The sequence below is a fragment of the Pleuronectes platessa genome, chromosome 8 (assembly GCF_947347685.1).
Source record: "Pleuronectes platessa chromosome 8, fPlePla1.1, whole genome shotgun sequence".
NCBI lineage: Eukaryota > Metazoa > Chordata > Actinopteri > Pleuronectiformes > Pleuronectidae > Pleuronectes > Pleuronectes platessa.
Window position 1 is genome coordinate 14,924,085 of NC_070633.1, and position 26,512 is coordinate 14,950,596.

At 42.2% G+C, this 26,512-nt stretch overlaps 2 protein-coding genes across 2 annotated transcripts; both read left to right on the top strand.

Moving 5' to 3' along the window:
- The first annotated feature begins 4,176 nt into the window (after positions 1-4,176).
- Positions 4,177-8,300, top strand: c1qtnf2 (C1q and TNF related 2). Its single transcript, XM_053428928.1, has 3 exons — positions 4,177-5,075; positions 5,387-5,644; positions 5,975-8,300. Exons 2-3 carry the CDS (start codon positions 5,395-5,397, stop codon positions 6,613-6,615), a joined length of 891 nt encoding a protein of 296 aa, XP_053284903.1. The 5' UTR covers positions 4,177-5,075; positions 5,387-5,394; the 3' UTR covers positions 6,616-8,300.
- Positions 8,301-8,784: 484 nt separating this feature from the next.
- ccnjl (cyclin J-like) lies at positions 8,785-26,326 on the top strand. Its single transcript, XM_053429565.1, has 6 exons — positions 8,785-9,075; positions 9,814-9,922; positions 13,583-13,793; positions 21,368-21,667; positions 21,780-21,939; positions 22,369-26,326. The coding sequence occupies exons 2-6, from the start codon at positions 9,845-9,847 to the stop codon at positions 22,889-22,891; spliced, it is 1,272 nt and encodes a 423-aa protein (XP_053285540.1). The 5' UTR covers positions 8,785-9,075; positions 9,814-9,844; the 3' UTR covers positions 22,892-26,326.
- Positions 26,327-26,512: the final 186 nt, after the last annotated feature.

The window sequence follows — 26,512 nt, forward strand, 5'->3', positions numbered from 1 at the left end:
CATTGTGTCATGAAAGAGAGTTATTGTTTTCCAGGGACAATGTACACATATCAACACCACTGTAAATATTATCATTCAATATCGTTTCCAAGCTTTTGAAGAATCACTGATCTTTAATATGTAAATATTTTCACCGCTGTATTCTATAATACTTAAAGATAAATATTCTGTATTTTCAATAAATATATATGAAGTGCTGGAAATAAGTGCACTGTCTCTCTCTCTATCTTCACCACTCACTGTCTTACACACACTGATGCACTGGCCCTCTCTTAAAGGAGCCACGCTACTTTTATAACACTACCCCCACTCTGGATGGCAAATATTACACAATTCCAGTCCAGCACAGTACCATACATTAACATGTGCCTTTACATACAGGTATATAATCCTCATTTGCATTCAGCCCATTTGAGAAGATTAAGTATAACCAGCAGATTTCAAGTCCATTGCAAGTGGGGCAATAGCAAAAAGTGTAGCTTCTAAATGCAAATACAATCATGTAAAAATCTGTTCTTTCCTAAGTGTGTGCATATTACAGTGAAGCATATCAAACCCTGAGAAGGCATTAATAGCTCCCATTGTACAGGCTCTGACATTTTTTTAACTCTAAATTGACGATCAGAAACATTCTAAACTAAACTTCTCTATAATACTCAGAACATTACCTTTAACAGAAAAATATCACAAGTACAGCTTTTGGTTACAACGCTTGTGATAATTAACCACTACTACTCAGGTTTATTTTATTTATATATATATAAATGAACATACAAATGAACCATTAGTTCGAAAAGAAGCAAACGATACAAAACTGTTGGAAGCTGAAGATTTTAGGAAGCTGAAGATGGTCTTTTAAACCCTGGAAACTCTCCATGAACTGCTGAACTCAGCGAGCCACCCACTCACCATACTTGGCAGGTATTCTTCGCTGGTGGCTCGGCTTTAGGGAATGATTGCTCTGATGACGTTGCTCTGCCGCACCACTATCCTGAGGGGCCCCAGGAGTGGCAGAGTCCAGATGAGGGGAAGTGGAGGGGAAGGATGCAGCAGCTACAAGGATGTCCACTACTGATGAGGTGCAGCTCGAAGCTTCCTCGGCGTCAGTGTTAGAGAACACATGAGATAGACCCAGAATAGGGTGTGCAGGATCCATGTCCAAGACTGGGGTGACACCTCCATCTTGTGTCCAACTCTGAGCCTGTTCCATGGCCTAGGTTTTGTCCAGGAGGTTAAGACAGCGATAGGGCTTTAGCTGGTCGTGGTGAACAAATTTACCTTGGTCTTAAGGCCCATGGGAGCTTGTGGTGTCTTACAGGGCTTTGGATACGCAGCTGGTACAGGTGCTTCACCAGACGGCAATGTCCCTCTCATTCAATACTATAAGTTTCGGGTCTGCATCCAGGCTACAGTGCGCTCCACACCAAAGTGTCAAAAGAGTCCAACTCGCAAGCACATCCTGATGAATGATGTTGACAGTATAAAGGGAGGGGCCTGACGGCTTAGTCAGGACGATGGATGATCTCAAAGATCTCAAGGGCTGTGCACAGTGTTGTGCAAGTTCACTACTCTCATGAACAAGTTCAAAGTTCAGTTCATACAAGTAAACATGAATAGTTCACGTTCATAGTTCACCATTTAAATTCTGAACTAGTTCATATTTCAGTTCATTTCATAGTTTTAAGATGGACAGTGAGAATGAAAGACTTAACTTGTTAAAGAAAACCTTATCCATCACTACCCCTTGCCTTTACTGTCGGAATGTTTATTAGACAGTGTGTACAAATCCCTCAGATAATATAAGGTGCATCGGATCTCGGATGTAGTTGCTGAGTCTGCGTCTCTACTTTCTCTTGCCATCTGTATATGAGACCGAGAGCTGTTGTGTTGCAGGTATGGCCCCTTTAAGGAAAGTTTGTAGTGTGTGACGTAGTGCACCAGGGTATTGTGGGAAAATACGCAAAAAGTGTGTTTATAATGAGAAGTGACGGAGCACCTAGAGGTGATGCGAGTGTTGCTCCTGCTGTATATCCGAGAAATAAAGTGGCCGCATTCCAAGTAAAGAAACATCTCCTCCTCCTTCTTCACGGAGCGGTCCGGACGGCTGGTTACCGGCCAGACAGCGAGCCAAGATAACCAGTGACAGGGGCGGCTCCTGGTACAGGCGACATAGGAGACTGATTTATCATGACGTGACACATGCCATGTAAAACAATACATTAACGTCACACCATCATCCTCTAGCCCCGGGACGCACTAGAGGTAGAAGCGCTGTGAAAAGCGCTCCGCCTCCTTTCCTCGCCCATGGTAAATACATTGGCTGTTCGCACCGGCAGCGTAGTGCCGGGAAGAACCACAAGAAGCGCCGCAGCCACACACACAAGCACATAATCTCCTGTGGGGGGGTGGCGGCTACAGGCTTGCGTAGGTCAGTCACCTGTGAAGACCAGCATCATTTACCCCTGAACCAGCGCGGAGAAATTATGATGAAATGTAATATAACATTTTTAAGTATAAAATGAAATATAATATTTTTTTGTCAAATCAAATATATATATTTTTTTATTAAATTAAATGGGGGAAAAAACAAAACAAAAAAACTGCCCGCGCACATCCTGCGCAGAAGCCCATTGCGCACATTCTGCGCAGAAGCCTACTGCGCACATTCTGCACAGAAGCCCATTGCGCACATCCTGCGCAGAAGCCTACTGCTGACTGAGGTTAGGCCCGCCTTTCTCATTAGCATAAGGACACTCCAAATGAAAAGGAAATGTATCAGGGAATAAATAAATGTGCAAATATATTTAAGACATTTATTTTGACATTTCTTTTGTTATTATCATATTTATTCATTTATTTCTGTATTAATTAATTAATTTCCTTTTTTATTTTTTTTATTTATTTCTGTATTTATTTATACATTTTTTTATTTTTTTATTTTTACTTAAGTCATGTATGGTCCTCCATAATCGTTCTCATAAAAGTGAACGTGTTCAATGAGCGCGTTCTTTTGCGTTCGTTCATGCACAATACTGGCTGTGCAACAGTATAGGACACTACCAGAGAGAAGACAGGTGTTAATCAATGACAGAACACATGGGCCTGTAGTGGATAATTCAACTTATCAATGTCTACTACTGTTATGACTGTTTTCTGTTCCTATGAGAGAGGATCGGAGGTTCATCTGCAGGCCGACCCCACCAAGCTGGAGCTTTTCCACCTGTCCTTCAAAGACAAAAAAGAGGACTTTAAGGAGCGGGATAACATCTTGGAGAAGGTGAATACCTGATATCATCTTCTGTTTTAAACTATCCGGCTGGTCACTAAAGAACTGCACACTTTGTGAGAAAGGAATCTCACATGTTTATGTTGTTGGAAAAGGGCTTAGGATGAAATCTGGGTTTCATCATGTACCACAAATTAGAATGTCAATGTGGATGCATGTCAGACTCTGCATTGATCGATCAAATTATGGAATCAGACATCTCATAATCAATGTGTTTTTTTGTTTTGAAATGCACAGACGCATACATATATATTTTTTTCCATCTTATTTTCATTTAAAATGGGCCTTACTATAGCAAAATATACAGTATGTGTTATTAAGATTAAGATTAAGATTAAGATGCATTTATTTGTCCCAAACACATGCACAGACATGCACAGGCACACTCATGCAGGTAGGGAAATTTAACCTCGGCTTTTGACCCATCTGGTGCAGGACACACAGAGCAGTGAGCGACCATGTACGGCGCCCGGGGAGCAGATGTTGGGGGAGTAAGGTGCCTTGCTCAGGGTCACTAGACAGGGTAGGGAGAATCGTCTTGGATTTTTGGACAGATCAATCCAAGTTCGTCTTTTGTTGTTTCTCCGTGGAGTCGAACCAGAGACGAACCAGAGAATATGAAGGACATATTTTAATATTTGGGATAGCAGCAGAAGCATTGAGAGATTGATTGATTTCATTAAGTCATCACACATTAAACAATATGGACGGTTTAAACAAAGTTATTCAGACGACGAAGATGAGAAGAAGGAGATCGATAGATAGATAGATACTTTATTAATCCCGTGGGAAATTCAGAAGGAGAAGTTGAAGAAGGTAAAACCTGGGTTCATCTTTGTGTATCTCTGGTCTTGGCTCATTTCTGAGACTGACCTCCAACATCTTTCTCTCTGCCAGGCCCTCGAAGCAGAGGACAAACACAGAAAGGACATAGATGCGATAATGCAGATAGATGAGAGGAAGAGGCCGTACTCCAGCCTGCAGGAAGTGAAGGCGGCCACCGAGGAGGAGCTGGAGGCCTTCCGCATGAAGCGCGGCCGGTCAGATGATCCCATGTCATCCTTCCTTGCAAAGTTACCACCTCCCCTCCCTGCTGACTCTCCTAAACTCTCCCCCTGGGATTAATGCATTTTCATAAATAAAATGTATTTGACTACATTGTGTCATGAAAGAGAGTTAGTGTTAGGTGCTTATTTGCCAATATCGTCTCATAGAAACCTGCAACCCGAGAAGCGCTGATGTCATTTCTGTTCACACTGTGAACTCAGGGCACTGCCTCACCCAACAGCTGGAACATTTTTATGTCTCTCTGCTCTTGGCTCTGCATCCCTGAGATAAACATAAACACATTTCATACACTGCTGCAGACCACTGTATTGTGCTGTTAAATGTGCACTTGTAAGTTTAACACACCTCTGGTTAACTTATTATAAAAAACTTAAAAAGATTAAACTTAACTTTATTATCATATACAAGAAAACCTGTGGCTCTATTCTCTTTTTTCATAATATCTGATATGTAACATTTATTTTCCCATCGTATGAGTTTGATGCTTCATCTGTGCAAAACAGTCGCACCGACATGAATACAATGACATCATGGTGAAAAAATGTTCTGGCAGTGTACTTGCTTAAACAGGGCGGATGTTGTGGACTGTGACTGCACATTTCTCTTCAGTTCTTCTCTCAGAGACTTATCTCACCCGACACTGGAAAGTCATGTAGAGCGCCTGTGCTCTCACATGCAGAGAAAGGACTTGGATAGTGATTGGGACATAATCTCTAAACTGGTGAGTTATCTGGGGGTTTTTAAATGTCATGTGCGATCCCTGTTCTATAACATGCTGCATTCTTTGCCTTTTCTAACCCCTGCGTGATGACCATATCATTCTGCTTTGTACGCATGCAGTCGTTGCATGAAAAGACGATTAAGAAAACTGTTATTGTTAGTGCACTGGATTTCAACTGTGGATTATATGCATGTGGAGTGCAATGGTTTTTGTTTCACATTTATCTTATCTGATTGTGACCTGCACACTCACCCAAATCAAATCTCTTGTTATAAACAATGACTTTCCCTGTTCCTGTCGTGACTCCACAGTTTCCAACATGCTCCAGATGTGTGTGTTGCTCTGTTTGCTGTCAGTTGTCATCCCCCAGTCAACAAATTCCTCATCCAAGAAAGGTCGCAACATCACCATCCACTCCTCCCAGCTGGTTTGCAGTCTGCCAGGTCCAGTGGGGCCTGCGGGGAACCCAGGGGCCCATGGATCCCCAGGGGCCATGGGACCCATGGGGCCGCCGGGGAAGGATGGGCCAGATGGGAAGGATGGGGAAAAGGGAGAAAAGGGAGATGGAGGTAGTTATCTGACAACTCTTTTCTATCATAATGTTTGAATCAGTTCTTTTATTCTCTTTATTCTGGAAGAATATCTGTTCTGTATGACACACCCCATCAAAGCCCCAATTTCCAACATCCAGGGCTGAAAATTTGTTTTTGTTTGTTTCCGAGCATAAAAAATCATGATTTACAATGACAATCAGGTCCACTTTAATGATAGGAAGCAACCTGTTCCTGTCATGAGACACAGCTTGACTGATGAGCAGTTTTTCGACTTGTTATATTGATTTGTGATCAGTAAAACATGTGACTAACTTTGATTTGTCCTAATTTTGTCATGATTGTCAGGGGATGCAGGAAGGACTGGGAACCCAGGGAAACCTGGTGTCAAAGGCCGTGAAGGTTTTATCGGCAAGGCCGGACCCCGGGGGCTGAAGGGGCTTCGTGGAACACCAGGGTTGGCTGGAAAAAGGGGACCAAAGGGAGTGCTGGGTGACATGGGCCAGGAAGGGGCCCCTGGCGGCTGCAACTGTAATAGAGCGGCCCGCTCAGCTTTCTCCGTAGCCATGACAAAGAGCTACCCCAAAGAACGAATGCCCATCCGCTTCAGCCGGATCCTGCTGAATGAAGGAAATCACTACAACGTCAGCAGTGGGAAATTTGTCTGCATTATCCCTGGAGTCTATTATTTCACTTATGATATCACTTTGGCAAATAAACACCTGGCCATCGGGCTGGTGCACAATGGAAAGTACAAGATCAAGACTTTTGATGCAAACACAGGAAACCACGATGTGGCATCTGGCTCTACGGTTCTCCACCTGCAGCAGGGAGACCAGGTCTGGCTGCAGATCTTCTACTCGGGACAGAATGGACTCTTCTTTGACCCTTTCTGGACAGACAGCACCTTCACTGGCTTCCTAATCTACCCGGACCAGGACTTTCTCAATGAAGCTGACACCAAAGCAAATGCTAAGGATGACAGTTAACCCTGAACAAGGTTTTGGATTTGTTTTGATTTTATAATTGACTCTTTCCATTGACTTTATTTCATTTTTGAATGGATAGGTCCCCTGCTGAAGGCCTCAGTGACGTGTTGAGTTCTGACACTAGGGGGCACCCAGGGAAAGAAGAAACGCAACAACGTTTGGGAAACCACCCAGCAATTATGTATCACTCATGAAATCACAATTCTGTCAAAAGATCTTTTCAAAAATGTATTATTCAAGAATGGAATTAATATTTAAAATTACTTTGTTTCATTAGATTAATGCAGTTTACAGGAGCTGTGAGACTGCTGTGAGTTTTAAAAAGTGGCACAGAGCCATAGTCTCTGATGCAACCATGTTTTTATCCACTACAATAAAACTCAAATCAGTAAAAATTGTATATCCCAGTCTAGGGGGAACCTGAGCATAACAGAAAGTTGGCTTCTCTTGTTTCTCCACACTTTTAGATTTATTTTATCTTGTAGTCTGTCCATTGTTTTACCTTCTGCTCTGCATTTTTTTCACCCTTGTTTCATAGCTAGTCTCGTAAAACAGTTAGGTTTTAAGTTCCAATTAAGTACAAGCCAAAGCTGTTGTTTAAAGTTACATGATTTGATTGTCTGAAATGTAAAGTCCGCAACAAGTAAATAATTTGACATTTTAAAAACAATGAAGTATTGAATTTTCTTGTTGAACTAAACTTAATCAAAATTCGTACTCATTCAACAGCTCAACACATCAATATTTACATTGTAAATCCAATACAACACAACTCCAGGATTGTGTTGCACTTGTAGTCTGCTTTGCTCCCTCTGTCCAGTGGAGCCTGATGGGATTTAAATCTGGAGACTGTACTGCTCTTCATAGGTTAAGACTTCTTCATTGGGTTCATTAGGGCCCGAGCACTGATAGTGCAAAGCATTGCTTTTTGATTGATTATTCAGGAAAATTTATAGAATTTTTTGACAGCTTGAACATACTAAAAAAAAACACCAAACTTTGTGTGCGCATCAGGCCTGATGAAAATCTACGTATTGTTGTGTAATTCGAAATTTGGTACATACGTGTATCATGCCCGGACGAGAATTAGTTCCTGCCACCATTTGATTAAGGCAACAGGAAGTCGGCCTTTTTGGATTTTGAGGCCACTTTGGCCGTTTTCAACGAACTCCTCATTGAGCTTTCATCTGATTAACTTCAAATTTGGTGAGTGGAGATTAAAACTTACTCAAATTGTGAGTTTTCGTCACACGGCGTGACCTGGGCGGAGCGTCACAGCCCTAGTTTCTTCTTGGGATCAACCCCTGACCAACCAGTTCGTCTTCCATTGTTATCCTTTTGTGATTGCAACATACAGCCCATCTTCTTACAGTATTGTTGTTGTTACGTATCAGATGGTGTGATAACACTATTTACTTTACACAGAAGGAGTGTTTGCAATCAGCACAAATTCTTGCACTTATTGGAGCTGTTTACATAAACTAATGTCATTCATTTCCACCACGGCTGGAAAGCTGTTTATTAACCAATAGCGTAATCCCCAAAAAGGCCTATTTTCTACAGAATCCTATCTGCAATTCTGGAGGAAAAAAAATGGATCAATTTCACATTATAATGTAAAATGTATCATGTTTTAATGTGATAACTTGTGGTTTAACAATAAAACTAACAATAGAGAGTTATAACATTTTCACATGAAATTTTTTATGTTTCAAAATAAGTTATCACATTTTAACATGAAACGTTTAATGTATTGACATGACTGTTTTATGTTTTTTCATGAAACGTCTTATATTTTTTATAATAAGTTATCATATTTGAAGGTGATACTGGTCAGTTGTTTTCTTATTCTAAAGTGGCAGCAATATGCTTCTGTAATCTAGGGTCAGGGTTAGTAATGTACACAATTACATATGTTGTGACCTAACTAACCCAGTTTAGTATTGTACCATTTAAATGCAAAATGTCAATGTTTACAAATGTCAGCACAAGCCAGCAAAATGAAAAAGGAAGAGATTGGGTGTTTGTAGTTCCGGCGCTGACCTCTAAAGGACTACAACTCCCAGGCTGGAGGAGGGACCTTCACGTCGAGGCGCAGGAGCCTCGTCTCTCCGCAGCAGCAGCAGCAGCAGCTGGTGCAGCCGAGGAGGCGACTGTGTTACCGCGGAGCCACCGGAGAGGAAGCGGCGGAGCGCGAGCTCTCGGGGAAAAAGTGTCAACAGTTTGGGGGAGACGGCTCGACCCGACGCTCGGCTCCGGGACTCGGTGGTGGCAGCGGCTCAGGGAACTTGTCAGCGGCTTCTAAGTTTGCGTTTAAAACCGTGAGGTTCGTCTCAAAGTTGAGCCGAGGTGGAGTTCTCTCATTCAGGATGTCGGACTGAGACAAAGGGTCTGGGGGGACATTCCCGTCGGAGCGGTGAGCGGCACATGTGTGGACCGCGGCGGTGCAAAGTTGAGCAGGTTCGTTGAGCTGTAGCAGGGATGAGCTGAGTGTTTGTGGGGAGGTTGTGAGGTTTTACGTCGCTGTGTGTTTTTGTTCTGGAGCGAGGCTACTCTGTCTGTGTGTGTGCGTGTGTGAGAGAGGACAGTTAAGTTGTGTAGCCTCACTGTTTGTCTCGAGCTGCATGCGCCTTCTGAATGATAACCCGTATAAGATGGTGTTGGTTTTGTTCGTAAATGTGAACAATCGTGTTAAACTGGCTTCAGAGAAACGCTGCGTTGATTCATTTGACCAGTAACGTGGTCCAGCGAGTCTTTCAACTGGGCCATTTAAATTCCCGAGCAGAGAAAATGGCCTGTGCAGCCAAACAGACCTGTGTGAGATCAGCGAGATGTTAGCAAACTTTGTCAAAACCTCTAGATTTCTTTAAGTTTAGCTTCAAACCATGGCCTTGCTCTGACTAACAGAACCAACACATAGCCGATGAAATACAAATTAAAACATTTAATAAGCTATTCCATACAAAACTTAGATTCAGAATCAGAATTCCTTTTATTGCCATGTATATTTGCACATACAGGAAAATCGCCTTGGTGTGGTTGGTGCACTGTACGAACAACAATATAAAAACAACAACAATCAGTTTGGTTTTCTCAGTTATGAACTCTAAATTCTCTAACAATCCTCACATTCCTCATAAAGTCACTGAGCGGAAGTTTCTGATCTGTGTCTTGTTCTGGACTTGTCTGTCTCCACAGGGAACCAGTTGACTCTTGAACTCTCCTCTGGATGGGAAAGATGGAGAGGGAGCTGCAATGGTGGAAAGGCCAGCTAGCTGCAGATATCCACCAGTCCCTCCGCATCAAGGTGAGTGTGGCGATACAACAACAGTAATGATCTCAATATCATTTTCAACAATTGCAACACAACAAAAGTTGATTTCACATACGGAATGCTCAATGAGGAGGTATAACACATAATTGATCCACCGGTTTTTAAAGTGTTTGACATTCTCTAACCATAAAGAAGAGTTTAAAAACATTAGGAGGAAAAATTAGGCCTTTAAACTTAACACAAATAATAGTGTGACATTTATCTTGATAATTATCCATATCGATTGATATGAGAATTTTAACTTTATTATGTTTGGCCATGTTGTCCGATTTTAGCCAAACGTTTTTTCACTGTGTATGTGAAACAAAAACTGAGTTACGTGAAATTAATTTAAGGTATGACCAGCTGTACCCAACACCAACCTGATAATCAGTGTTTTTTCTGCTGTAAAGTATATTATTGTGCACCTAAACTAGACCAAGCTAAATGACGAGTGGATTAATCACTTCATTCCCCCCTGACCCCCACAGCATCCTTCGGCCTAGTTTTCTGGTAATACATTTTTTGTATTTGTGTTAAATTGTTTACAGCACACAAACAGACAGGGCTGAAAACATAACCTTTGTGGCGCAGGCGATAAAATACATCTAAATCGGATTGGTTGATTTCAAGTCAAAAGGAAAAGGATTTAATACTAATTTAATTATTCTTATATCAAAAACAAATCAAATTTCTTTGGGCTTTGGACATTTTGTTAAAATTCGTTATGGACTCTGCGAAGATTGTGATCTTTTTAATTGATTAATCCAGAACATAATTGGCTAATTATGAAATGAATCGTATCGTCATCCTATTTTCAGATTTACTATTAATCTATTAACATTTTAATGATTAATCAAGAAAACATTTGTAAGGCTGTCAAAACAACTTGGACATTGTGAAGCCAGACATCTTTGTTCCACATATACCACACAGTGTATTCAAAGTTGGGAAGTTAAAATAATTACACAGGCCTGTTGTCTACTTAAACATGGTCTAAATTAGATTACATGGAGGAGTTAAGGCTCATTAATTGAGAATGTCTTAATTAACCTCCAAGCATGATCATATTTCTTCCCATGTGTCCCCTTTTTAATGGAGACATCTGTCACTTGACTGGTATCATCTAGCTGAGGCTCCGCTGCCAGCTCAGCACACAGGGAGCTGAATACAGATCAGGTTTGAGACGTCAGGCGCCTGAACGTGCGAGAGAAGTTATGTGTATTTATGTGGAGAAAGAGAACTGTAGTGAATCAGATATTTGTGAGCCTCATAATGAATCATTCACTTACACACAGTTTGATTCATTTGTGTTCATGCTGGACAGTGTCTGACTCAGAGCGAGCTGTCAGTTAGAGTGAGGATCTGTACGCAGAGCTGGAAACTAAACAACACACCCACTCTTTCCTCCTATGGTGTAATGAAAGAGGGTGATAGTGTCAGTCTAATGTCAGGTTTGATCTCCTTATAACAGAAGTTTGGTTTAAATCCTGAGCAACAGGCTCGCGCTGCAGTTAATGCTGTGTAATGAAATCTCCTCAGTGTGAATTCTGCAAAGTTAGAAAAGAGAGCCATACGATTCATGTGGTGAAGTGAGAAATGCCAGAGACTAATTAGAGAGACAGATAAGGTTTGTTGTTTTTATTTAGGAACTGGTAGAAGACAACACACTGTATAGTTGTTTCACAACTGATTATAAAATTACACTCCGCCTAACAGAAGTTATGGCCTGTTTCTAAATAGATTTCGTTTTACTTCTAGATATAATATAAGAAGATTTTAGGAGGTTTCTGGCATTTTGTAAGTATACCTCAGATACTTCTGCCACATACTGACTTTTACTTACTTTTTTAAGCCAACGGAGCATCTTGTTTTTCTACTAAAGTCCGAAATATTTGGATTTAAGGACTGATAAACCAACGCGAACACATTTTTATTGTGTATGATACGGTTAATTAATTTGTTTTTTGATGGCAATGAAGCAGGGCTCATTTATTTAAGGTAATACAAAATGCTTTACATGGAGTAGAGAAACATGATGCAGTACGAAAAGCAACAGGATTTAAAAAGAGCAAAATAAAATACGATAAAAAAACCGGAATAAGATCAGAGAGGCCAGTGAAGGTTATTGCAGTTCATGATACGAGAAAACAATTCCAAAACTAAATTTTACTCCACATCAACTTTTCCTTCTTCTCAAATGTGAAAATTGGTCTTTTCTTTATGAATTTAAAATGGCTTTGGGTTTTGGTCCCCTCAACTCCTGTGGAATTAAGAGGAGGTGAAATGGGTGTCTCTGTTAACATTTCCTGCTTGGTGCCTGATCCCCCACTGTCTCCTCCAGCCTTAATGACGTTTGCTGGAGTGATAATGCCCTGATGTGGGAGATAGCGGTGGTGTGTAGCATGTGGCAAATTATCAGACATGCAAATCAGGCGGAGGCAGCTGTGGAATCCTTAATTATGGTGCGGGTCCCCCACAAAGGCACCTCTCCACCCACCCACCCCCTGGAGCCCCTCCAGACTTCGGCAGCAGCCCCCTCCTCCCACTGCCCTTGTACCCCGAGACAGACAGATGGACCAGAGGCAGAATCTGAATCAGTGGGAGGAGAGGAGAGTTTGGGGAGGACTGGGTGCCGTGGTCGGTTGTGGCACCGGGGGTGGAGCTACTATATGTGGATTTGGGAGTGGGGGTACTGTTTATATTTGGATTCAATTGAAGTGTCAGTCTGAGCATCTTTGTTGTCTCAGTTGCGTTCAAAATAAATAGTGTCACCCTCAAAGTGAATTGTTACACAGAGTAGTTACTGTAGCATTGAGATGTTCAGAGCCCTAAAGGCAGGGATGTTCCTCAACAACTGTCCTTACGCGATGTGTGTGTATCTGTATAACTCCTCTGATATAGGGACCCCTCCCTGTTTGATCTAAAGGAGATTAACCAGGAAATCCCCAATCTCATATTAAATCCAAATCAAAAGCCCTTTTTTTAATCCGGATTCAGAAAAACCATCATTTGAAAAAAAAACATTTTTGGAAAACAACTTTATTTTGGGGGGTTTAGCGGCTTAAGAAGTGAGTAAAGTAAGTTTGTGCGTCCATTGTTTCACGGACTGAGGCCGATTCTGAAACTGGAGCCATGTGCTCTCCTGCTCTCTCCAGCTGATTGGGGAAGAGGCTGATTCAATGCTAATGCCCCGAGTATCTTCCTTCCACTTTGAAACACATACAGCTAATTGAACATGAATAGGAGATGTGCTAGGGGTGAAACCTAATCCTATCTACTACTCAACCTCCACACCCCGCTCATCCTCCCCCCGCCTAAAAATCACACACACACACACACACCACCGCCCTCAGCCCATCGAGACCCCTGCAATGACCCAGATTAGCTCCAGTTCTATGCAGCGATGGTGAATAAAGTTTGTATTTTTTGGTGTTAAATTTAGTTTTATTCCTCACATGAGTATTTCAGCAGCTCTCCGGAAAGCAGTTTAACACAATCAGCAGGAGAGATGCATTGCTTACTATTATTATGCATATTTTTTTTACAGCCCCTGTGTTTCTTAACCGCTGCTTCCTGCCCACCCCCCCAACTGCCGTCATTTACATCCCTTCTCATTCCTCTTCTCATTCCTCTTCTCTTCTCCCTCTCCAGGAGCTGAAGTTACCGGTGTACCGGGCTCACTCGCCACAGATTGGAATGCGACGGTACTTCGCGGACTTGCTGGCCATCCTCAGTAATCGGTATCAGCTATGTCCTACAGCACGCCACCTGGCCGTCTACCTGCTGGACTTGTTCATGGACCACTATGATGTGGCCGTCAAGCAGCTCTATGTGATCGCCCTCTCCTGTCTGCTCCTAGCCAGTAAGTCCCTAAACAGCCTTCCAGCTTCTTCCTTGACTCCATCTACATGTCTGTTTTACACTTCAGGTGGTTTTTGACTGACTAACTCTTCATGTTCCTTGTTATTCCGAGACGTGTTGAAATTGTTGCTTTGGAAACTGCAGTTCTCAAATCCAAATATTGAAACAGTTCAGCGGTAGCTTAACTAAGATTAGATTTTATGTTGTCATCATAACGTGTAAATTCACAAGAGCTGCTATGTAAATACTCTGAGCTAAAGAAGGAGCCGTGGCTGTGGTTCATACCCAGATGGCACAAGGCCCCTGACAAGGCTAATTTGAGTTACAGACCATGATGATTTTCTTTTTCCGGCTACACTGTTAACGCTGCGACGTTAGTTTTCCAAAAGACTCCTTGTTAGCATTGTAGTGGAATGACTATACCATTGTTTTAGTGGAAACTGCAGAGCGTTATCAGTGTAGTTGATTCTAGCGGTGATAACATGTCTGGGGCTGCTGCTGTTATTCTAATCTTATACAGTGAATTTCAGATGAACCAGTTTCATTCGGTTAAAATATCCTCTTATTAAAACATGTTTCTTTCCCCCCCTTTTCATTTTTATTTTTTAAAACATAGTTGAATGCATTTCATCCAACCCCCACACTAATCCTCTGGTTAATTATTTATTAGCACTTTTCTTTGCGATCACTATGTTTTCATACCTAAAAGATTGATACATACCTACACTTCTGTGGAGTCTGATGTAGTGTATTCCTCTGTGTCACAGACCTCTACTGCATCAGTGTGCCACACCATTGTCCTGAATGACGTGCATTATTTGTATTTACTTTTGTGTAAACATTATACAAACATTTGCTGTGATGAAATGATTGAGCCTTTCCACATGTGTGACCAGCATCGGGGGAAACAGACAGGACGGAGAAGTTTGACAATATGATAGTTGGAATAAGGATTGGTTCAGTTAGGTCTTTTCATGGAGTTTGTTTTAGTAAAATATGTAAAGAAAAAATACCAGCGTTATCATTTAAATAACTGTCCCTGCATAAAGCATTTTACAGATCTGAATCAGTCTAGTTAAAACTTTGTATTTTACTATGTAACCTAGTTTGTAAGCCAGTTTCGATTGGTTGTTGTTGTTCTGTACTTGTAGCTTCTTTTCTCAAGCTGTCAATGTTTCTGCATGAATTTCTGTTTCACTGCTTTGGTGCGTAGACCAGTAACCATGCTTCTCTGCTGCGAAACAGAAAAAGGCTTTATTGCAAAAGCAGGTGTGTTAATCTTTGTCTGGCTGACGCATGGTGCGGCTTGCGTCTTAGTTATTAGTGTCTCTGTGTCTGTCTCGTGATTCACCGACAGAGGTTTTCTGTGCATTGATGCAGCCCTCGGCATCATGGGTAATTAGACTAATGATAACGTCAAAGAGGGAGTCTGGAACAGGGTCCGCTCACTTGGGAGGGCTCAGCATGTGTGCGTGTGTATGTATAGAGGCACAGAAGCCATCTCTGCAATCAGAGTAGTCTCTGTGGTGCAATAGATTTGAATATGACACTTGAAAGAGGTTTTATTTAAAAGCAATCTCACTAGGATCCAAGAATAGTTTTGAGAGTTGGCTCATGGAGTGATATATATATTTTCAACCTAACCTGGACAGAGGTTATTCTTTAACTCTCCTTTATGTTTTTTTTTTTGTAGAATCTTTTGATTCTGGCGTTCAGTTAGTTTGCCTCACTCCTCTTTGCTCTCCTGCCTCTGACTCCTCCAGGACTCTAGGGAGTCTCTGCCATGATGGATGAAGGCTTGAAAGGGTGTTTGATTCAAAGTTGTCTTGGGTTTTTATCTGTCCTGAGGTGCTTTGGAATCTGGCCTAGTTATTGAACGGCCTCCCCAGATCCCTCTGCCTTCCTTTGACAGGCACATACATTGTCTTTCTTCAAATATTTCTGGCTTCTGCACTCGGTTAATTAATCGCTACCTCTATTGTGCCTCTCAGCAGTCACTGCTTAATCCTGTTACTCCATTGTGGCTGTGTGTTTTTGTGGATGCTTGTGTGTGCATGTGTTTGTTCATGGATGAGCTCCTTTTCATTTGCAAGAGGAATATTTTTGTCAGGTTTTCGAACCCACAGGGACCGAGTGTTATTGACTGTTGGGTACTTATTAAGAGACCTCACTTTATTCCAGAGAACACCATTTTTCAAGGAAAGCAAAATCCTGGAAAATGAAATGTAAGCTTCAGTGAAGGCTGTTTATCTATACACTGCATATTTCCATTTGAAATCACTCTACAAACTTAAATTTCTATTGTGTTAAATTCCATGAAGTCCTGCAGTGATCACATCAGTCTTCCTGACAGATCTTGCTCCCTGGAGTCAGACCTCTGCATATTGCAGCTATTTGTTATGGTAAATGAGATTGTCGATGTCTCTGCTGCCTGCCAGCGCAATACTCCTATGGATTTTAGTTGTTGTTGCAACACTTCCTAATATATTTATGTATTTAGTGAAGTTGGTCTTTGGATCCTGATAATGAACGGTAGATGCTCTAGTGATCTAATTTGTCATGTCTCCACTGTGACTTATTATTCATGCTAGATCTCTTCTATTTTGTTCAGTGAACCTGATCCAATGAAGGTTCTCTAAAACAAAAAAGAGCATCCTGTGAAATGCACAAGAAGCTCAGTCACCAAACAGTACACTTACATAGGACTCAGAGCCTGGGGGTAGGGGAGGGGAGACTGTGTGCTGAGGGGCACCTGCCATATGCTCTCTGAGTCAGGCCTCAAACAAAAGCCTGTCAATGCAAGCAGGACAGCCAGCCAGACGCTTCCCAGAGAGGGGGAGGGGAGCAGAAACTGAGGGCTGGAGGTTGAGTGTGCAGGCGTGTGGTCGTGGTAGAGACTTGCCGTAAGCTAACCTTGCTAAATAAGGAGATGGTTGCCGTGGCAACCTTTCCTTAAACCTATGGATTTTCCCCCATCCTGATCACCCTAATTAACATATACATTCAAGTCTAAATTTATTTCCTATTTGAATGGACATTGTTTAACCACTGCACAGCAATTGAACTGACTGGGTTCTGCTTTTTCTGCGTTTAGCTGCTAGCTGTGTTTCCTCTTCGTTCTCTCACCTTGTCAGGGACAGGGGGAAAGAGCTGGTCCTGGGACAGGGCGGCCAGTAAAAGCAGCCCCACATCCCTGGGGGGTTGGGAAATGAGTGGAGCGATACTTCAAAGCCAGGTCGGCTGCTGATGTTAAACGGGGTAGAAAGGGAGGGAGAAGGGGTGGCCTGCAAAATGGGACATATTAGAAGTGAACCACTCTGCAGGGTGCCCTGAAATGTAGATGAATAGGGAACCCACTCCCACTTTTATGCCCCTCTGAGGTTTGACAGTAATTCTGATGGAACTGTTGTCATGTGCAGCCCTCGACATTAATGAAATTATGTAGAGATGTAGAGATGGGTGTGGACATATGGGTATCATAAATTATTATCAGATGCTACTAAAGCACCAGTTCATCTTTTATGTTGGGGAGCTTAGATACATTTTGAGATGTAATAATATTACTTTTCAAAATTTAATAATATTTAGTGTTTTGTTGTATAATGCATAAGGCTGTGTTTGCTCACATTCTCCCTGTCGGCAATCATCACCTATATGGCAAGACCCCCCCCCCCCCCCCCCCCCCCCCCCCCCCCCCCCAACACACGCACACAGACATAGGGCCAGTTTTCTAGGATTCTCTCTGGTCACCCAGGCATTAGCATCAAGGGTCAAGGGTCAGCCTGGGCCTACAATGCTTGAGCCGCCAGGGCCAGGGGTGGCAACACAGAGATTCTGTGAGGGAGCTGTGAGCGATTTCACACTCCCAATGCAAGATGAACCAGTAGATAAAGGGAGTTTAACAAGCAAAGGAAATTCCTCTATTGGCTGTCAAGTGAAAGAAGAGGAAAGTAAAGATTAACTTGAGTTATTACTTATGAATAAATATTTTACTTCATTTGGAACAATCAAAACTGAACTAGAAATTCTGTGTCGTTAAAATGGGGATCAGCACAAAACAATGTTCTTTGTCTCATGTGAGAACGCAGCTCTCAGGTTTCCTAACGGCCCCTATCACTCTTAACCACTCCGCACCCTCACCTCCTTCCCCAAGCAGCACACCTGGGAGGAGGCGCTGCAACCCAGGCTTACCTCTCCCTAACCCCTGACCTGTAACCCCTCCTGTGTGAGTGGGCCTCCTGTAGTGTCAGTACATGGAGAGGATAGCTTGTGTAGATACAAAATAAAAAGCGAGGCTGTTTTTGTCCGTCATCACTGTGTCTCTTCCCTGCTCGCTGACTTCAGATAGGATCATCGAGTCGCCTGCATTCCAGGTAGTCTGATCTCCCAGAGCAGGAATTCAGTGTTCACATTCAGAGGGCAGCAGAGGTGTTTGCATGTTGCTACAGGGTATCAGTGAGAGGATGGAATACATTTGAGGAAGTCCAGATTAATGACATTGAAGGAGGCTTCATATTCTTTTGAAATGGGATTATTAAAATTGTGAGACAAAGAGTGAAATTCTAAAATGAATATGTCCCTCTTTTTTTTTTTTAGCTCTAGAGATGAAACAATTAGTAGCTTATAAAAGAACACCAACAGTATTTCTGGTAATAAATAAATAATTTTAGGTGTTTTTCAAAGAAAAGCGGGAAAACAAAAATATTCTTCAGTTTCTCAGCACCTATTTCTATCAAATTCCAATGAGACCCGGCCCTGACACTGTATGATGTTGATTGTGCTTCAGGAAAAGTCGAAGCAGGAGGATTTTTTTTTGTTTTGTTTAATTGCTGGATCCCTCTATAGCTGCTCTCCGGCTGTGGCATCTCATTGAAATGAACGAGAGAACTGTTTTGTCACACAGGCTGTGATGCGCACCGGAGTCATTTATTTTTTACAGTGAGTTATACCGCTTTGTGGCTCAGACTCCTACTGTATTTCTGTTGGTTATTTTTTATTTTTCCCAGCTGCTGGGGCATCCCATGTTTCTCATGCGCCCAGGCACCCACAGTAGTAAACCAAAGGAGTAATCAAAGAGCACAATGAGGAGATTGACTTCCACTGTCTCTCTTAAGATCAAAAAAAGGCTGGGGTTGTGTGGAGATTGGGGGCATTGATGGCTTTTTATGGCAGCGTCTGTGTGGACACAGCAGTCTGGGAGCAGACAGGGGCCTGATCCAGAGGATATGAGGGTGAGAGAAAGGGGTAAGTGTGGACTGGGCCGGGCAACTAGCCCTTAACAGCCTTGTTTCACTGTGCTTCCTGTTCTGCCGGAGAGACGCCATTACTGCCTCTCTGCTAATTACCCCTCTAGCCTGTTGGGCTGCAGATCTCCCCACTCCCCTCCCCTCATGCTCTCTCAGCCATTCCCCCTCTCCTGCTTTGTTTAATGGCAGGTCGCAACATCTGTGGTAAAACTCACACATGGTGGGAAGATGAGTCCCCTTACTGAGAGGAAGGCATAAAGAGGTACGAGAGGTCCATCAAAGACAACCACTGTAGCTGTGGCATGTCAGACAGTCGTCTTTTGAAGGATTCACTAAAGTTAATGCAGGACCTATTTATAACGTTCAGTTGCCATGGTTTTAGATAAGAGGCCAAGAATTTCCTCAACAGCAGGCTTGTTGTTTTTCCCAGCTGGATTTATATTTTGAAACATAACATTTCAATCCTCGTCTGAAGATATAATCTCAAATAATTCGACAACAACCCCCGAGCAGTGTATGATGAGCTTATTTGTATATTCATGTGTGGGTTTGTTTGTATTAGGTGAATTTTCCCTGTCATTTAATATAGTCCAGCTTTCAGTATCTTTGAAAGGATACAGACCAGACTTTTTATTTATTAGAATCTAACCCTTTGAGATCTATCATCCCGAACACAACAAGTCCCCGTATTTAGTGTTTATAAATTGCGCACATATATATATTCCTTTAATGTTTTGACACATTTAGGTGAAGTATTTGTCAAAAATTTAAACATGAAGACTTCTTTTATATTGATACTTAACTGTTTATACACCAGCCTCCATATGGGGGTGTCCACAGGCAGAGTAATGGGTCTTACATATATTAATAAGCACCCATGACTACATTAGTGGTGGAATACATTTTTATTTAACGTGTATATACTGCTGGTCGAGGAGATATTGGGGCACATAGGTTAATTAAATCAAGACTAAATATTTGGTATTTTATAAAAAATGTCTATGCATCAATATTGTATTCTCCTGTATTAATGTTACTCTGAACAATTCAGTAACTGTGGAGCTACAGTTCTGGGACAGAATCAGTTCCATTGCAGGTCTACACCGTTCCCCCACTTCTTCCTACTTGAAGCTATGAGCAGTTAAGGCACATGCTTCAGAGCAAAGCCTGTATCAGTGTAACCTGACACCCAGCTCCTGCCCTCATTCTTAAAGTTTGAGCAGAGGCCTGTTGGACCTGTGGATTAAAACCAGAGTCACCCCTCTTCATTGGCCACATGGACCCCAGAGGCCTCGGGGCTGTTGCTATGGAAAGTATGTCTTGGGATGGCGATTGGGGAGGGGGCTCACCATAATGGTACTGCTGTAATGTCGGGATGTGGAGGGAGAGGGACAGAAATCTCAGGGATCGAGATTACTCGCTTTTTTCATAGAAAATAGTCAGGCTTGTGTAATCCTAAGTAAGTGCTGCATGCTCAGTAAACCTATATAGATGCTTCCCAATGCTTGTTAGTGTAATGACTTAGCTTTATGGCCAGATGTTCAATAATAGTCAACTTAATTGCTAATGCTTAGCAGGCACTTGTTAGTTTCTGTGGAAGCAGGCTCTTTAGAACTGACCATAAACCGCTTACATGAGGGTGCAGATAGTAGTTATTGTAAAAAAGAAATAAAGTAATTTAGAATGAAATATTTTTTAATATTCATCATATCAAAAATACTGGGTTTAGAGTATCCGCAGAGATGTTGGGATTGTACATCCGTCTATACAATTATGGCTTTTTTAAGCTAGGATTTTAATTGTTATATATTATCAGCTTTCAGGCTCATGAAACTCTTAACCTAACTGTCTATTTCACATCTTACTATGATTCCCAGACTTTCTCAATAATAAATATTGGCTGCAATTAATGATTATTTAACTGTCAATTGAAATAACAATTGTCAATCTGTTTTATTTTTTATGATTGTGCAGTCTTTCATTTTTTTGGAAATAGTGAAAAATCTCACCATTTCCTATACAATGAATTAATTATTGAAATTGTTGCATGTTTTGTTGGATCAATTGTTTATCAAATAAAATAATATTAATTCAAAATATTGTTTCAAAAGAGCACAGTCAATCGCTCAGGGGTTTCAAACTGATTATACAACTGCATCAATGACCTCCACGTCTGCTGCTGCTATACCATTTTTTTTTTTTAAACATCTTGCAAACCAAGTACATTCAAGGATCTAAATGTTAAATGTCAATCTTGGACAAATGGCCTTGCCGAATAATCTGTAAATTGCAGTAAACTCTAAATCCTCTGTATGTTTTTTGTTTCCAGGTAAATTTGAGGAGAAAGAGGACCGGGTTCCCAAACTGGAGCAGCTGAACTCTCTGGGTTTCATGTGCAGCCTGAACCTGGTTCTTAACAAGAAGGATCTGATCAAGATGGAGCTCCTGCTGCTGGAGACCTTTGGCTGGAATCTGTGCATGCCCACACCCGCCCACTTTATTGACTACTACCTCCACGCCTCTGTGCAGGAGGGTGACCTGTACAACGGCTGGCCCCTATCCTCCCTCTCCAAGACCAAGGCTTTCATGGACAAATACACTCATTACTTCCTGGAAGTCTCATTGCAAGGTGGGTCTAGAGGTGGAGGGTGACATTGCTTAGTTTGTTCATTAATATATTTTGCGTGTGATGTAAGTTTGAGGGAAGGATTCATAAACCTCTTGTGTCTGGACTTTTCTAGATCACGCCTTCCTGAGTTTCCGACCGTCTCAGGTCGCCTCTGCGTGTGTGGCAGCCTCTCGCATTTGTCTGCAGATTTCCCCAAGCTGGACGACAGCTCTGCATCTGCTAACAGGCTACACCTGGGACCACCTCACCCAGTGCATTGAACTTATGCTGCTGTAAGAGATAAACAAGACACACACACACATGTACATATAGAGAAAATAAATCCAAGCAGATGAGCCTCTGACTTGAAGGCCACTCTTAATAATCTAATTTAACAACTGTAATTAAGTTTGACATTTGTTGGGCAGCAGGAGGCAGTGTATGTTTGTTTGTCTGCTCCCCTATAAGTACAATTGTTTGGACATGTTCAGACTAATTGTGTGGGAGTTAAAAGGGTTGTTTCACACTGATCTCTGCTCCTGTTAATGGATTTCTCTGAGCACTGGAAATCTTTGCAGGGAAATGTCCCTGATGTGTTCACACGTTCTGTTTCTCCCTACAATACAATAATGGGATTAGTTATTTTTCATTACTTAATATAAAGTATTTATTTTTCATCTTCATGATGATGACGGAAATATTTGTCCCTCTCCCCTCCACAGTGCTCATGACAACGATGTAAAGGAGGCCAACAAAACCAAATCCACTCCTCCTCACCGTCCCTCGTCCCTGCAGTCTCAGCCCCATATCTCTCACCTCTCTCCAGTGTCAGCCATCCAGAGACCGACCTCCTCCTCGTCCTCCACCTCTTCCACACCACAGCTGCTCTTTCAACCTGATGGCTTCCCACACCTCTCCCAGCATTCCCCGTCCCTATCCCATCTGCAAGCGCTTGCTGACTCCCAGGCTCTGGGGCCCATGGGAAACATGTCTCAGGATTTCCTTCAGACCCACAGGATGGGTTTGTTAACTGGGGTTCCCTCCCTGACTCCTGGGAATGGGTTCGCCTCTTACCCAAGCCTGACCGCAGGTCTTCAGCCGGTAACACGTGCGCTGCCGCTCCAGGGCCCGATTTCTGTACAGATGGCTCTCGCAGGTGAGCCACGGCACTGTCTGAGTATGGCCTACAGCGGGGGCTACCTGGGGGCTCATCACACCTTTGCAGCCGGCTGCTTTGACAGGTGACGCCAGGAGACGGAGAGAGATCGCAAACCGCCGCGGGAGTGCACTTCTGTGCTCTCATCCCGGCTCCCGACCCTGAAATATCCACTCACAGACCTCCTCTCTCTCTCCGTCGGCACGGCAACACCGTCAGCACATCCAGCCCCCCCGCCCATCTCACAGACACGCCTCAAACGCAAGCAAAGGTCCAAAGGCAAGATGGACCCGGTGGAAGTCATCACACTGTCGTGACAAACGCTCCACTGGCTCATGAAATACTGAGGCATTGCAAAAATGTTATTGCAATACTCTGAACTGGTTTTTCTAGATCTGTGTTATTGTTGACTGTCATCACTGTGAATGAGATGAAAGCAGCAGTGTGATCGAACACCCACCTCATTCAGTGCCTGAGCTCAGTTGTGTGATAGCTGAGCCAATTTTAGAAGTGCACAGAGCAGCAGTATCTGGGATAAGGATATCTTGCTGCTTGACATGTTTTCTTTCCTTCATTTCCTAATCCAAATTTTTTTTTTACAAATGTAAGGGGACAAATTGGCTGGAATTGTGTCTTGAGCCGTCATTTAGAGGCGAGGGAAGAAGAAACAGAGGCTTGTTGCTGATTTGTCAAGAAACGAGGCTATGCACGTTACTGAAATGTTTAGGTTGCGTGTCCTCAATGTCAGCAAACATTGATCTAATGTAAGCCCTGTTTGAGCTGAAGGGCCCCTCTGGGAATTCCTCACCACATAAGACCTCAGAGGGGACGAAGAATTCATTGTTTTGTTCACAGCAGGTGACGTCCGCTGCTCGAACGTGCCTGTGGTGTGACTTCTCTCTCTCTCTCTCTCTCTCTCGTTCCTCTCCTCACTGTCATTGTCATCTCTTCTCTCCCACCTCCAAAGTCGAGCCTTGTGGCAGAGCCATCACACACATGTGTGATAATGTGGCTGGCTTGAAGCTGCAGGCTTTGTCGCACTAAAGTTTGAATTTCTCCAACATCCGCCGCTCAAAGACTTGAACACAAACCTATGTGACTGGACCAGCGCGGTGAAGGAGACGTGGACTTTGGTTGTGTATTGTACATATGAATTGCTGCTGCCTTCTTATGACCTGTTGGTTCTGTGTCTGTGTTAATGACTCCAATGTTTACATGAACCACTAAGTATCAGGGACTTTAACAAGATTACTTGAATATGATGCCATTGAAACATGCCATAGCTTTTATTTATAACGACTCTTTTTTTGATTTATTTTTGATTTGTATTCATTTTGTTTGATGTAGTGTAGCCTTTTTTATACCAACATAGAAAAAAAACATTTGTTAATAATATTTTTTGTACCTTTTCATAGTAATTGTATTTTCAGGCTCAGGTTTATGGCTGAATTCGCAGCCCACTCATTACTCTGTACTCTTATGCTTTAAAGCGGATGCTCCTGCAGCATCTGTGGGGTCTGAAATGTCCCCTTTTTCATCACTGGACCATACACTGCTGAAAACTCAGTAAATGAACGCACAAAATGGTGCGCTTTGCATGGCTGTGGAACAACCTCGTGGAACAACCTCGTGGTCACTGCGTTCACACAAAAACGTCTGTAGCCGGTGTAATTGCTTCCAAGATTTCTAAAGCTGCGATCCCCACTCTTCCACTTCCTGTCAGAGTTTAAACGCATCCAGACTCGCGGTGCCAGTAGCTCACTAGTTACCATGGCAATACTTTGAATGACTATCCCAAGTTCCGGGATGTCGTTAACTGAATTGGTTTTGTAACTAACCTTCTTTTCCGCCATGGTTATTATCTTGATTTAATGGTCTAAATCTCAAACATTTTATTAATTTACTATCATAGTCCCTAAAATAATGTAAGCATGTGAAAGTTTCAGGTGCACCTGTGATATCTGTCAGACCACAGTGCATTTCAGCTTGTTATGTTTCTGTGTGGAAATGAGAGAACAGGAGTTGGTTGACTGTGGTAAACTTGGAAAGACATTTACAGATTTTGACGTTACAGATTGATAACTAAAAAACAAAACATCCATAAAACACAAGCCAAGTCTCCTTCCAATCAGAGTATAATACACAACCAGCTACCGATTTATATCACTTTTCCAAAGTGAGAGTTGTATTCGGTCCAGGAGGAGACTGTTTATATGTGTATTGATTTGGGTGACTCTGCACTCTCCAGCATTGATCCTTATTGAATATTTTTACATGTGTTTTTGGCCGGTTGTGTACATTAATCTGATTTGAAGGAGGATTAGCTTCTGTTGTATGACAGATATCAGATGCCCAAGCAAAACTTTTTTTTCCCCCCCATGTCCCCTTATGGGCTCTGTAGAATTCTACATTCAACACTTGATAAATTTTCTCTCAGTCGACAAATCCATTAACCATTTCAGCTGGAAAATGGGTTTAAACCAGCACCTGCTAAGTGTTGTTTGCTTGTTCTGGGGGATATCATTCCACAAAATATGTTGTATATTTGTTGCAATTCCTCACAGACCTAGCTTTTCACATATACAGATCTTAAGTTGACTCTTACATTTCAAACTGTTTATTTTGTAGACTCGAGACATCTTACAGTGTCACAGCTGCCATTCACAGTCGGACCTGTGCATCTCTTAGATAACACTACATGAACCCCACTGAACACTATGACACTCTGAGTAATATTATCATTAATCGCCAGATGTTTTACAGCCAGATGTTTTTTCCCACCACTGAAAAGGACTAGCTAATCTGCTTTTCCAGTGATGGGAACTGATATACTATGCCTTTGTTTTGCTAGCTTTTCTGTACAGTTTTGTTGTATATTTTTTTAACATTCCCTTTGTTTTATTTGTACTTTTGTTAAAAGCTTTTTTCCAATTCTCTTGACAAATGATGTGGTTGTGAAATAGTTTTTTTTTTTTTTTTCGTCAGAGTTCAACTTGCTCTTTTTTCCTCATCATCCATGAGCAACTTCTCACTGAGGTGTCAAAGGTGCAATAAGTTGTTTTTGTTTTCCTGTTTAAACTGACCACAGTCATCACTGTCTCGTGTGCACCACTGGTTCATCTTTTTAAGTTATTTTTGATAATTGTGTGATTTGACTTGCTGTAGCTTGGTTTCCTCGACAGGGCAGAGGGCTCTGAACACAATGAATATGTTGCATATTGCAGCAACTTCCTTTTGAGTGATAGTTATAATTGAATGCTTTTGTCTTTTAGCTAGAGATGTACTGGGCATTTTTCCGTCCCCGAAAGGTGCTGATGTCACCCACACCAAAAAAAACCAACACTTGTCTATTGTGATAGTAATGAAACTACACCACAAACTCCCACTAATATTTTTGTATGATATTACTTTTTTTCTTTCTTTTTTTGTCAATCTGTAGTTTGGCTTTATGTGACACTGAACGATGGAAGGAATTCCTTTATCATAATGTGCCATGGAAAAATAAACCACACCAGTGAACCGAGTTTCTGAGGGGTGTGTTTTCTTGTGACGTGCCTGCAGCTTTCAGGAAAACGATGGCCGCAGTTGGCCCCAGATATGAGACCCAGCAGACTTTTGCAAACAAACCTCCAGCTGTGACCACATGCTAGGGAAACTACTATTTCATCTTAGTTTGCCACTCGTTGAATATTATACCCAGAGGGGACATC